The sequence below is a fragment of the Wasmannia auropunctata genome, unplaced genomic scaffold, assembly GCF_000956235.1.
Source record: "Wasmannia auropunctata unplaced genomic scaffold, wasmannia.A_1.0 LD336095.1, whole genome shotgun sequence".
In the NCBI taxonomy this organism is placed as follows: Eukaryota; Metazoa; Arthropoda; class Insecta; order Hymenoptera; family Formicidae; genus Wasmannia; species Wasmannia auropunctata.
The window spans coordinates 3533837-3548186 of NW_012026795.1; the positions used below are offsets into that span (position 1 = coordinate 3533837).

Below are 14350 nucleotides of genomic sequence, written 5' to 3' on the forward strand. Positions count from 1 at the left end.
TTTTTTTTTACAAAAATACAATGGTATAGATATAGGTATCTATTTATGCCACCAACGCGTCACGTGTGGAAACGTTTCCATCATCTCGTCCGCTCCATAAGAGTTCTGTCGGAGCTTTGCGAGTCCGGATCCTTACTTATATCCGACAATTCCGCGAAGGAAGGTAATTACGAGTGAATTACGAGAGAGGGGAGAGAGAGAGAGAGAAAGAAATCATGTCGGCACGCAGTATGCCGCGATAATAGAACGAAGTATAATAGCCACTACGCGATTATCGTCCTAATAAGCGCAAGCGATGACGCAAGAAAGCCTTTCGCGTCGCGCGCGCGCGCGCGCGCGGAATAAGAATGTGAGCGGCCAATGTAAAGCCGAAGCTCCGCGCGTATTACGCGGATCGGTCGCGGGGAAGAACCGAAATGGGAATCGAGCGCGATACGGCGCAAGAACGGTCCTTTTTGTCCTTTCACGGTGCTCGCGCCGCATCGCCATAATTACGTACATCGCCATCGGACGTTGCCTGTCAACGACAGCGCGAGGTAACAGAGTTGTGAGAAATCAATCGCGAGTATCCGATCTGCGATCTGAAATCGTATATATAAATTGCAATCATTACGTCGCGCGTCTATGTTATACCGCGCGTTAATGCGTGCTCTATATATAATTGCACCGATCGTTGATTAATCCGCGCGGCATATAAATCATGCATTCCTCGTAAATCACGAGGAATCGAGGGATTAATCGCCGCTGCTAATGAATCTTTAATCAGCTCAGAATTCTTTCCGTGTATTTTGTTCTCCCACATTCGCCATATAATTCGATCTCTCTATTTAAGAACTGTTAAAGATCTTATCATTTATATATAGACAGAGTTAATTGCTTTATAGGCGCAAGATATTGCGGTTCGCCTGATACACAGTTTGACGTTTACAGATCGATAAGGAATCGCAAATGAACGGCGTAATGAGATTATTATTTGGATCGCTCGCGATTATACCGGTGCGATGGGATGTATTTCTGGACGAGGAGCGGCGATAAAGGACGGGCGTAAAACGGGGAAGGGGTGGGGAGAAAGGGGGTGCATAATGGGATAATGCTCGCTCGATGGCCTTTTTACCCTTTAACGATGATTCCTCCGGTTTCCAGCAAATTGGTGCGGAAGAGGGATCCGAGCGACAGTCGATGAGACGAAGAGGAGATACCCCACGCGCGCGCGGAGTTCATTTTGTATCTCGATAAAAATTTGACAGATTCTTTCATGCTGTTCCACGGTGCTACTTTCACGTCGGAAAAATGCGCCTCCATAAAATATAGCCCGACACTTATATTTGTGTGTATTTGTATAAATATCACTTAAAGGCACGCGATCCTTCGATCGAGCTCATGCGAGGGTAGTAATGAGAGGGTCTCTGGAGCGCATTACTCGTGTTATTTAGCAGTAAATCAAAGTTGGAAATGTAAACCGTTATATCGTACGCTGGTTATCTAGCTATCCCTCGCCACGGGGATTGCATCGAAATAAGTATGTTTGATTCTGTTGGTATTGCAAAAATAAATGTAGGCCTGTCGCGGGCAAAAGATACGATATTTTGTAATCCGCGAACGATTTTTCATTCGTGTTATGTTCGCGAGATTACATTTTGTTTTTATAATCCCCTAATTAATTCGGTAAATAGCTTGAATGAAAACTCCTTTCTACAAAGGAGGGAGGGAGGGGGGAGACAATCGCGGGAATAATCGCCGAAGTATAAACGCTAAATTCACCTCGGTATTCGGATTTTTTCCTCCGCGGCGACCGCGCGCGTTCCAATCCATTAGCGGGACCGTCGCAGAAGTCGAGGGCGGCGATTCGTTTTTGCGATATCTCGGTGCACACAGGTCGCCGGTATCTAGGCGGCCGATTCTCCGCTCCTTTATTGGTCTCTCGTGAAATTGGTAATGTCGTGTACTCTCTCATTATGTATGCAAATACACGGCATGCACGGGGGGCATTTAGCGTTAGTTTCTCGTTACTCGCGCGCTATTACTACAAGTGAGATAAGCGCTTAATGACTCCGACAGCTGCCTATCGGGCATAATAGAAGGGCGGAACGAACCGATATATCGAGCGAGAGAGACGGAGCGTGATATGTTGAACGAATATAAATTACGATATCGCCCAGATCTCTCGAAAACTTCTTTCTATCGAGCTGTAGATAATATCATTGTTATTACGTGTGATTCAGATGTAGATGAATAACAAATGGTGACTCTCCATTGTATTATGACAATTTGTTATGCATGTTAAGTAAATTCTTTTACGTGGATTGTCCCGTCATTATACATGGTCCTTCAGCTACGATTTTCTTAAAGATATCGATAGCCTTTTCAAATTTAAGTGCCCGCCACCTACCGAGAATACCGTAAGGGATACGCGCTGATGTAATAGCGACAGAATGTCGCCAGCAATGTCCGAAACATCGCTTATCAATGCTCCTTTTTTTTCTTGACATAGTGGCCGGACCATTTCCGAGGCGGATCGGTCATCCCTATCAGAACCGGACGCCACCGAAGAGGAAGAAACCGAGAACGAGCTTCACCAGGCTGCAAATCGCGGAGCTGGAAAAACGCTTTCACAAACAGAAATACCTGGCCTCCGCCGAGCGGGCGGCGCTGGCGAAGTCGCTAAAGATGACGGACGCGCAGGTGAAGACCTGGTTCCAAAACAGGCGGACGAAATGGAGGTGAGCTCTCGCGATATTTCCGCCGGTTGCGACGGCTGCGATTGCCGAATAAACCGCGCGCGAGTCAGAATTCCTTCCTCATCGAGTTTATCGGCTTTCCGTTTGACTTACTTTTACTATAATGACGATTTTTGTCGAGGCGCATTTTGTTACCGCGTGGCGAATGAATTTTTTTGAGAGAAAATACGAGTCGTGAATTGCGCTCTCGGAATGTTAATAGCGGGTTAGTCGCGGCCTGACGCCTATATCTGTAAACGCATTGGCAGTCAAATGTATTGGAGTCTCTTCAAGATAAGGAAGGACGAAAACACGTCATTTAGATAAAACCGGGCTCGTTCGTAGCGCGGGTCCCCGATACCGGGGGCGTCTCGGCGGCGAGACGAGGCCCTGGCGACATTCTCGAGAGAAGTCTCGTATACAATATACTTGCCGCATCCCCGTTCCCGTGTCTCTCTCTTCGACCGATTCTCCCCCTGCCTCCTCCTCCTTTCTTCATCTCAGGATTTCTAAAATCGTTGTCGTGCTGCGTGGAGTCCTTGGATCGTTCTACGAAACGCCGTGATAAAGCGGTAAACTTGCGGAGAAGCTTTCGGAGGGTTCGAGCGATAGTTTCTCGAAAGAAGCCACAATCGTTATATAGATCTTTCCAAGACTCTGTTTAGCCTTCGAATTCTATTTTCTGTATTTACTTTGTGTTAGCGAAACGATTTATTAAAGATTAAACTCGGCAATTATTAAAGATTGAAGTCGACAATTTCGACACAAGCTTAATTTTTAATGTTGCGATCACCGCGAAAAAGATTTATTTCGCCCCAATCTCTTCTCAAAAAGGATCGAGACTCAGAAATTCTTTTAATTTTAACGAACGCTATTTACAACGGTATCATCGCAGCGTATAGCTTAAAACGACATTGGGCTTAAATATGAACATTTCTAATTTTCTATTTTGGCGATAATTTTGTCTAATTGTAAGTCTTGCAGGTTTATTGTTAGTTACAACTATATTATCCAATTTTCTCTGATCCACTTTTAGGTATCATTTATAATTACACATTTATAAATGTTTTTTTTTACTTATCTATTGAAATATGTATTACGGATTGCAATAGAAGTGAATTTGCTAAATTCGTCGTTTTTTTCCTATTCTTAAGAAACATTTCTTATAACGTTTGCACATAACTGACATTGAAACATGAACCACGCGTTTTGATTTGATCTGCATTCCCCCGGATCAGGGGAAACTTTCAGGACTTACACGTGTCAGTATACACATATGCGGGAGGCGACCGAAAAGTTTTTTCGTCATCGCGAGAGGAGAGAGAAGAAATTCAATTTGGAATCCGACGACACGCATTATCTGTCTCGGTACGCTCGGAAATGTTATCGCCGTGACAGGTACATTTGTCTAGAATGTTACGACGAGTTAACTTCACGCCGGAGTGACAAGTACATCATTTTTAATTAAAGACGCACGCACGACAGGGTAATCATGCGCGCGATCAATAACGCATCACCGCGCGCGCACGACAGACTTTTCCACTTCGACTTTTTCTCTACGCCGCCGTTACGGTAATCATGGGGAGGGAAAGTAGAAGGGAAGGGGAGATTTGGGGAAGTCCTTTCGAAATTTCTTTATTCCTTGTTCCCTCTCTTTGTTCGAAGATCTTACATTTTACGTAGCTCTGTTGTTCACAGCGATATTCAAGTTTAATCTTTTTGTAGGCCTATATCGATATAATACATTAGGATAGCTCATTGCGTAATTTTTCAATCTAAAAAATATAATCGGCAAAATATAAACTATAAATTTCCAAATAATAAAAGTTCTTCGTGCCAACCGATTAAATGAAATTGAAGAAATACTTCCTTCATTTGCGAGAAATAGTTTGGAGCGCGCAAAGGGTTAAAAGTGTCTGACGATAAAAATCGCAGGAATTTCGAGAGGGAGGGGGGGGGGATACACGTCTTCGTGGAGGGTACGCATAATAACGCTACGACGTAAGCCTCGACGTGACGCGGTGCGGTACGGTCCAGCGTGCAGCTGCGTTTAAAGTAACGAGATGACTGTAGGCAGAGATGAGATAACTCGGTCTCAATAATTCAGATACCTAACAGCTTAGCCCTGTCCCGTACATAATGTAGTCTCTTCTCTCCCACATCGCGCACATCGGGCGTTCTCTCTCTCTCTCTCTCTCTCTGTCACACCCCCTCCCCCCTCCCTCGCCACCCGTCGGTCGCCTTCTCGCTTTGACTGGCAATCCTCCGCGCGCCCCCGTCACCTCTTTCAGCCCTCTACACCTCTCCGCCGAGAGCTTCTTGGCTTTTAAACTGTCAAACGCTCGAATCCGTTGGCTGAATCGTTTCGATCTCCGCCGGGTCCGACCGACCCCACCGATTCACCTCGTTAAACATTCATCAGTTACGGTGTAGGACCAGGCCGGTAACCGTTCAAACACGATTCGCAGACTCGGCGCGATATATCGCGCGCGTAATGTAGCAGGTAGCGCAAAAGGAATCAATCGGCACGTATTATGTGTCGCGATTCGATGCGATTAGAGTTTCATCGATGACTCCAATTCTATTAGCTTGTTAGGACTAATATGTTTACTCATGTTGATGTTATTGAATGTTTTATGGGACTGCAGCTTGCTCGAAAACCGATACGTATAAAAATAATATTATATAGATGAAAGACACGACGCAATCTGCAACAGCCAGCTGTGAAACATGATGAAACGTAATAAATAAAGATAAAAAAAACTACGTATATGCAACGGATTAATTAGAGAGAAAGAATCGCGAGGGTGTACTTTATTCGAGTGTACGAAGCGCGTTGCGCGTTGGTTGCTCTGAGCGTGCGCCGAAGTATAAAGATAAGAGTAATGTGTCCCAGGTTGCGAGAGAACACGGTTATGCCGGCCGCAGCGAATAGGGCGAGGCTGCGTCGGGGGCTGCAAAATGTAATCGGCACGGCGCCGTCAATTATTAATCGCTAACCGCGTTAATTACTTGCAGCAGCGTAGGTGCACCTGTCACTGCAGCAATGGCGTAGCCGCAATGGATTCCGGAGACGGGCGCGGACGAGCGAGAGAATCAATTGCCCTAATAAAAGCTAATAAAAGTGACAGCGTGTTAAATCTTGCTTTTCTACTTCGTCCCCGTCCCGCCATTTCGCGGTAACGTGCGATGAACGATTCGCGACGTAATTTAATTCGAGACTTATTTGTTCAAACTGCGATTTGTTTGCGTCGCAAATGCAATAATACACAACAATATATATATATGAATAAAGTTTCCATATTAAATTTTTTTCTAGAAATCACTCACACATCTTTCAACTCATTTTGAATTTGTGCAAGCGGCCGTTTTTACGCGAACTCGTTTAAGATAAAGCGATTCCGTTTTTTTTTTCGCTTAGCAGTCGCTCGTTAAGAAGATCAATCTGACGGATAAACAACGGGAATTACAAAGTTGAAGTGGGTCGAGGGAATCGGAAAATAAATTTCGAAGGCAAGCCGTCGAAACCGTCGGCGGCACCGGGTAGCTCGTTTACTCGGGTGTATCGGGTGAAGAAAATTACAGGAAGTTGTTGAGCCGCGTTGCTCAACTCGCGGGCCAAAAAGGCGAGCAAAAAGAGGTCTCAACGAGATAGTACCTGCGCCGCGATAGGCCGGAACGCGGCATAATTCGTGAGGAGGACACGAGCGCCCGCGCCACCGGTCTTTAGAAGGTCCACGAGCATTACGCCAGTAGGAACCAGTTTTAGGAAATTATAACGATCACGACGCAGGAAAACATTGGGATCAAACTCAACCGGCTCTTATATATATATATATATATAATATACCGCACCGCCGGGTTCCCGATTCATCCTGTCACGGAAGCACACGGGTTGATGAGAAACCCGCGACCGTCGGAAACCGTGCCTCGACTGATCCCGGGAATAGAAACTTTCGGCGATTAAGAAAAAAAAAGTAGTACCTTTAACGGACGCGATATTCAGAAATACGATTTTAACGAACGATGACGTACCTAAAGGCAACGTGGGTTCGCTATTCGCCACGCTGGGCGGTCGTATTGCGCGCAAACTCTATCGACCTTACCAAACGAGTCGGCCATTTTGCGGCGCCCTAATAGACTTAACGCTAGAAAACAGACATCGCGCGCGCGGGCCACCCCATGCGGCGCAAGGTGGAGTTCGCCGCTCCGCTATATAGTGACGAATCGAATTAGCTTTATTACATCCGTCTTCTGTTTTCCGCCCAACGACCGCCACTCTATTTTCGCCGTCCTTCACCCTGCCTCGTTTACCTCCCCGAGTTTGCTTTCCGTTCTCCCGCGCCCGGACAAACCGTTCCTATACCGCGATCCTGATGGCGCACGGCGCGGCGGCGCGCAGTTGAGAACTTCGGTTATAGTGCTGCGATAGTCGATTTAACTATATATATGTATAGATTATCATGTCAAGAGCCAGGAAGTTTCCTCGACGAGCTGCACCCTCGTATAAACGTGCGCTATGGAAAACGCGATTTGAGAGCCGACGACATGTCAAACGTCTTTAATTGACGCGGGGGTGAGAGGAAGGGGGAGGGGAATACGAGAAAAAGCACGCTCGTGCGATTTTCTGCGAAATGATTTTTTTAAGATCACACTGTCGCATATAGGAGTTCTAGTCACAGGCAAATGATTGATCCAGAACAACGCCGCTCGATTCTGTTGCAGGAGGCAAACGGCGGAGGAGAGAGAGGCCGAGAGGCAAGCCGCGAATCGACTGATGCTGTCCCTGCAAGCCGAGGCTCTCGGCAAGGTGGCGTACCCGACGTCGGTGTCCGGGCATCCGGGCGGCGCCCCGGTGTCCAGTCTAGACAGACAGCAGGCATCGACGACGGCGCTGACCCATCCGGTCGGCCAGTGGGCCTCCCCTTACGGCCCGCCGCAGCCCTTGGCCGAACCGATTTGCTGAAGCGCGACGACGATTCGAGAGACTCTCGTCAAGTGAATCGTCCTCTCATCCTCCTCGCGTCCCTCCTTGCGTCTAGAGTCAGGAATCCGCAGCCGGATCTACATCTTGTTTCTTCTCTCTCTCTCTTTTTTTCGTAATTTGCTTTACGATAAACAGCGAACGAGGGAACACTCATTCGTCGATCAATCGTGAGATATAACAACAGCAGAGATTTTTTCTTCTCTTTTTTTTCCTTTTTATAGGGGATACCTATGGATCGTAGGCTATTAGCATCGCCTTCCTTCTGCCTTACGATATTCAGGCGAACAACCAAAACACGAACGTCCTAAAGAGCACCGCGAAATCGATTGTACATTGCCTTATATATGACATCACACAACTCGGAGCTGTATCACGTATTATAGCCACGGCTCGAGATTTTGCCATATAATTGTCACGGTTCGAGCATGCAGTTAACCGGCGGTGGCGGCGGCGCGGTACGATCGCGCGCGCGAGGCGCGCGCGATAATCGTCGTGAATTTATCATGTATGAACAATCGGGTCGCATTAAAAGCGTCCGTTCCTTCTCGCGAAGCGCAATTAGCCTCGATTGACGCGACATTATCGACATGTACGTGCCTCGACCCGACGAAATAGAGTCGCGGAGATGAGTGCCCCTCCGAAACGTTATTTCCAGATATCACGTTGAAGCGGACCGCGGACGTTCGATAATGTCGCCCTCGTGCCGGGCGGCGCAATCCTTCCTAAAGAGAAGCCGTACGTTTTGAACCCGCGTTATGCATCGTCGAGAGAGATCATCGATCGCACGAGTGAAGTCGCAGCGCATCCTCAGGATCCGTATTCACATCCTTATTTAACGCAGTCGCAGTTAAGAAGTGGCCCGGTAAGTTTTAAATTTTTATGCCGTTTATGACGCGTCGTGCAGTGAATGATTCGATTGAGCTGGAGTAGGCGATTTTTCGTGTATGCTTTTTTCCATCGAATGAAAGAATCGTTATATAGATGTGAATGCGGGCCTAACGGAATCAGCTGACGTGACATATCCGTGTACATACTAGACGCCATAGTTGTAATTAGACATTATACATTGTACGATATATGAAATACTTGTATACGCAGAAGCGCTGTCGTGCCAACGTACCGACGGCGTACGTTCTCTTTGATTGTTAGATACGTCCTGTATATATTATTTCATGCGCGCGCTGCAACGCGGCAGAATGCAATCAAGATTATATTATATATATCCCGGAATACTATTATTATATATATATATATACTGCTAAAAAAAAAAATAAAAACCATACATACCGTACACTACGATCGTCGTCGTCGTAATAATTAGGTATGTTTTAAGTTAAGTTCGGTAATTATTATTATAGCGAACGATGTGATGTTATGTAAGTACGTGTAACGTTGTATATACGAGAAAACAATTGAAATGCATATAAAAATGATTTAACTGCTACAACTCGTTCCTGGGTATCATAACTATACATCCTTTGCCGAGAATCCGACTGTGCCGACGGGTTGCGTGGGAAGAGCACGGGAAATCACGCCGATTACAACAGGAACAATTAGCAACAACGTCGGTAATAATTTCATTAACTTAACAAGCACGATCCGTTCTTTGATTTGTGGATAATTAAAGATTTTAATGATCTTTTTACACACAGGTATCTCGAGCGTCATCGCATTGATTGTAACGAACTTCATTTGACGTAAAAACAATTGCGTCTCAAACTTAAAAATTATACAAAAATTTAAAAGAATAATTCAATTCTCGATTAATAATTTAATGGAATACAGCAAGCGAGCCTTTCTTGTTATATTTCAAAGCATACGGATTAGCCTGTATCGTTATAGAAAAAGGTTTTTCTAATATATAGAATATATTGAATTTACTTATCTTAACAACAGAAAATAATTCTATTGCTTTTCGCGCTATAAAAAAATTAAGAAGAGATTATTTGAATCAAATAAACTAATATTGTGATTAAAAAATTTGATTTGCGATGACAATTTTTAATATTTTAAAATTATCAAAATATTTTAACAGAAACAGAAGTACGATTTTGTACATGTATAAATCAGTTTTTTATAATCACATTCTGCACATGAGAATATTCAAATGAGATGAGAACGTAAAAAAATCAATAAAAAAGTTTCCGAGCTGTCTTATATTTAATTTAGACATTCTCACATAAAATGGATAGAATACAGTAGTAAAATGTTTTTTTCGACGTTTTTACTTTAATTTTTACGCACGAGTTTTGATGCTATTATTATGCAAATGCAGCAATGTATCTGGAGTGTGCAATTGCTCTTTCTTTAAACGCAATCATACATTTTCTTTCAATTGATTTATCCCGTTATTTTGTACAATATCACTCCGATGTGAAAAATAAAATGGAATCTCATAAAGCGTCACACCTCCCGACGTCTTTAGCTTCATATTTTTATGGAATAATAAGTAAAATAAGTTTGATGTGATCCTATACATACGCAGACGTCTACACAGACGCAGAAATGCATCTGAGATCTGTTCTCTTCTTGTTAAACGCAATTACATGCTTTCCTTCGCATCAATCGATTCATCTCATTATTTTGTACAATGTCATTCGTACGCGTACATTTTGCGGCAAATACGCGGAACGAGAGGTGCAACGTTTCATTTCCTCCGATGAAATCGGTATACTTTGCAAATTGCGCCGTTTAAGAAATACGAGGAAAGCATCGGGAACGGGTTGTCGTAACGAGGACTCATTACTCCGTGTCAGTGCGCCGCGTAATGCCTACATCTTCTTTGGAAGCTTGGCTTCCGCTATTTTTCTGCCCAAACGACTACCTTGTCACACGATCGCAAATATTTTGATCCTTCGCATCCGCGTAACAGGCGAGCGTGGCGAGCCAGTTTTCCCATTCCTTCCTTTTTCTTCCTTTCTGTCACACCTCCTTCCCCTAACAACGTCCGTCAAAGACGCGAGTCCTTTTTTCTCCGATCGCCTTAATCGGCGTCTTTTCTCGTGGAATTATCCCGCTTCACCTAGAGCTCCCTGCGTACCGGATGTGGCTGCGTTTACTGCCTATAATTGCAGAGGAGACGCCGCGCGCCGTCCCGCCCAATTATTTGGGGACAAATACCCCGCCACCACCGCGGGAACGAAGGTCCTGGACACTTAGTGCAGGACACACGTCTCCCCGTCCGGATCACAACGAATCTATGTGATGCGCGATTTTCGAATGCGCCAAGAAATATTATTAGTTGATTTGATATATTTCTTGCGGAAATACACCGAAACGATATTACATTAACTTTTCAAACGCTGCTCTCTGATTTTATATGCAGAATATTGTTATTTAAAACATTATTAATAATATACACTCTAATCTCTTTCTATGAGAAATACAGCATTACGTTGCTTTGTATAATGACGGCATTAGCGAGGAATTAGCACAGAAATTAAATTATATCTGTGACCTGTGATAAATTATAGCCTGTGACTAATCGTGATCCATTTTATCTGGGGATCTATTTTATCTTAAGTGAAGCTAACGACTTTCGAAAATGTAGACCGATGCATACGTGTTCCTAAAAGGGCATACTTGACGGAAGTATCCCAAATGTTTCCGCCGTTTAGCCCAGAAATCTGGTGAGTGAACCGTTTTCGACAGGTATCCCGAACAGGTACAACACCACCGCGCGGCCGAGTGGCGCGTCATCGGCGCCCTGTAATCTTGTCTCTAGCGGAGACCTTTTCCTGCGGTATTTCTAGTTTTTAACATAGACACCGCGTCGGCGGCGGGCCGGAGACGAGAGAGGAGGTGGCCAATTACGAGAACTCTTGAGTATCAAGACATCCAAAGCTCTATCGAGTCCCACACCCGAAACTCCACGCAGTCGACGAGTCGTTGACCGCAACATGGATATCAAACTAAAAAAAAAAGGAAAAACCGGCCGAATGGAAAACCAAAATTTAAAAAATTTAGTTTGAAAGTATTATACTATATTTGATGTACGCGTTATAATGAGATGATGCATGAAGCGTCCTTTTCTCGCGTAAAATTGCGCAGATAGAAAGTGTGACATAGAAAAAGCACTTGAAGCGATTTCTACCCCTTTCTGCGGAAAATCGTCGCGTCTGAAAATATATGCCCTCTCCCCCTCTCTCTCTCTCGTTCTGGAATTAACCCGCGACAGCACAGGAAATTCAAACGTCTTCATCGTTTAATATCACTTGACGTTACGTTACATTAACGAAGTGTTATTCAGTCGTTCCGTCACGGAGTGGAACGTGTAAATAATACCGTTTTTCGAGAAAATTGTAAGTCCCAGGTGCCGGCGCGCGGATTACCGTGTAATCTCGCGAGTCACGCGCAAATCGACGCGGAATTATGCAAATTATTGATGCCGTTTACTGCTCATTGCCCTCCCCGACTGGATCGGCGCGCACCCTGGAAATTAATCTACGCTCATGCACACGCTCGGCACGCACACGCCACCCCTTCTGTGTGCAGGCGTATACAGCACGTCGTTTCACATGGCTACCGAGGCGCGGACGAAAGGGATGTGTGCGGCTCGAATTAAAAACTAATCCGATATTAACTCTTCTCTTCCGTCCCTCCTCCTCGGCGTATCGCGCCGCCGTTTCTTCTTGAAGCGAGTATTATACGTATGTACATACATACATACGTTCCTCTCCTCGCAAAGACGCTCACGGTATACCCACTGATACCTGAAGATAACGCGTTACACGCGGGATTATTCATGCATCGCGGTTAATTAGGTCCGTGCTGCGTCCGCTAATTTCCCGGGAGCACGCAATATCAGCCGCTTTGTCCGGCTATCTGATTCCGAACGCGTACGCGCGACGTGGGAACGTTGTCTTGAGAGACCCGTTAATAACAACGTCGATCTTTGTGCGATATCGGATGCGGGGGGCGGATCGGGGCGGGAGGGGCGGAGAGGGAAGGGGAAGGGGGAGGAGGAAGTTGGTACGCGAATAAAATTTTCAACGAAATTCACGGGGAGGAGAGCGGCGTTGTAAGATGAGTCCATAGAGAATATAGAAGCGGTGTTAATAACATCGTTCCGTTTGATCGCCATTCCTGAGTACTGCACCGTAGTATGTAACAACATCCGCGCTCTATATCGTTACACGCACAGGGCACGCCGCGTGTGTGCCCGCGTGTGTGCGTGCAGTGTACGCGTGTATGCACACACGACACGCGCGCGAGGGCGCGTTTATAAAATCATGAGCGGCGCGCTGCCATATTTATACGAGCGTAGAAAATTTATTGTGATTGCGCTTCGCGCGAGAGAGCGAACGCGAGCGCGCTATGCTTTTTCCACGCCATCGCCGCCGCCGCCGCCGCCACCGCCGCCGCCGCCACCGCCACCGCCGCCGCCTCATCGTCGAATGGCGGCTCAATTTCGCGACGGGAAACAACGAGTCGCGCTTATGGAAATTGATAGTTCCGATGAAAAATAAATCCGCCAACGCGACACGCTCGTCGAACGCCCGGAGATATTTCCGGGATTATTGTGCGCGAGATAGCGACGTTCATATCCACGATTTTCAGATAATTTTCCGCGAATAACGCGAATAAACGCCTATCTTAAATTATCAGTCAAACTCAGGTGAATTTACTGGCAGAAACTGTTCGAAAAGAATGCTCTATGAATAATTCAGATTTGAAAAAAATATATATATATTTTTATAAATATTTAAGCAGAAATCCCCATTTTACGGGGCAAGCGTTGTTCCGAGAAAAATAAAATTATTGCCCGGGCGATCTTCCGGCGGGGAAAGTATTCCGGTTCCGTTTCGAGGAACGCGCGGCGCAACACCTAGTTGGGTGGTATTTTGATCGGACGCAGGAGGCCAATCAATTTTCATGGCGGTTAAGTGCCTCGTGCGCGTTTCCTAAAACACAGTGTCGAAGCACCGTTCATTTCCTGCCCGTAAAACGGGTCCCCCCGCAACTATCTTACGAAGCGGAGTTTCTCTATTTCCGATCGTTTGCGGTTTCGCCGCTGCGGGAACACGGTCGAGCCGTGTTAAAATCGAAACCGCTTTTTTTTCGGATAGACGCCGCCAGACAGACGGCGATCACGTCTGTTCCCTAGGTCATCGACGACGTAGGAACGAGTAGGTAACGTTCGCGCTGATGAAGGTCGGCCTGACTATGAAGAGAGAAAAGTCATCATCGCACAAATCATGCGTAAAAATAAAACATAATATTAATACAAATTTATTTTTTAACACTTAAAAATAATTTAACGGCACGAGAACGAATATATATGTATTGTCGTGAGAATTAATGAATAAATTCCTCGTTCGAACGCTCGCGAGATAACGCGGTAGACGTTAACGTATACGTACGTATCTCCTCATGAGGAGGACGGGTGGAGGGAGACACGAGCGAAAGTAATAAAAGCACCGAGCGAGCGTGACGTGCCCGAGACAGAAATTGTACTTGTCAAACGCTTTTCCGTCGTTCCACGCTTTTTCGTTTTCAACTACGTGGCGCTGGAATTGCGCGCTCCCTTGTCGCGCGACAAACGACAGGCGACAGACGACAGCTCGAAAAAGGCGACAGCCGCTCCTGATCCGGTAGCGAGGCGCCCATTTAGGATGATTGCCCGATTTTATGTATTTATACCCGG

The 14350-nt window shown here is 45.6% G+C and overlaps 1 protein-coding gene across 1 annotated transcript in view; it reads left to right on the forward strand.

The window, feature by feature from the left end:
- Positions 1-7683, forward strand: part of LOC105462814 (homeobox protein goosecoid) — a 22740-nt gene extending 15057 nt beyond the window's left edge. Inside the window, exons 2-3 of the mRNA XM_011709663.1 lie at positions 2492-2720; positions 7443-7683. Of these exons, the coding sequence (XP_011707965.1) occupies positions 2492-2720; positions 7443-7683 (470 nt within the window). The remainder of the gene's footprint in view (positions 1-2491; positions 2721-7442) is intronic.
- The last annotated feature ends 6667 nt before the right edge of the window (positions 7684-14350 follow it).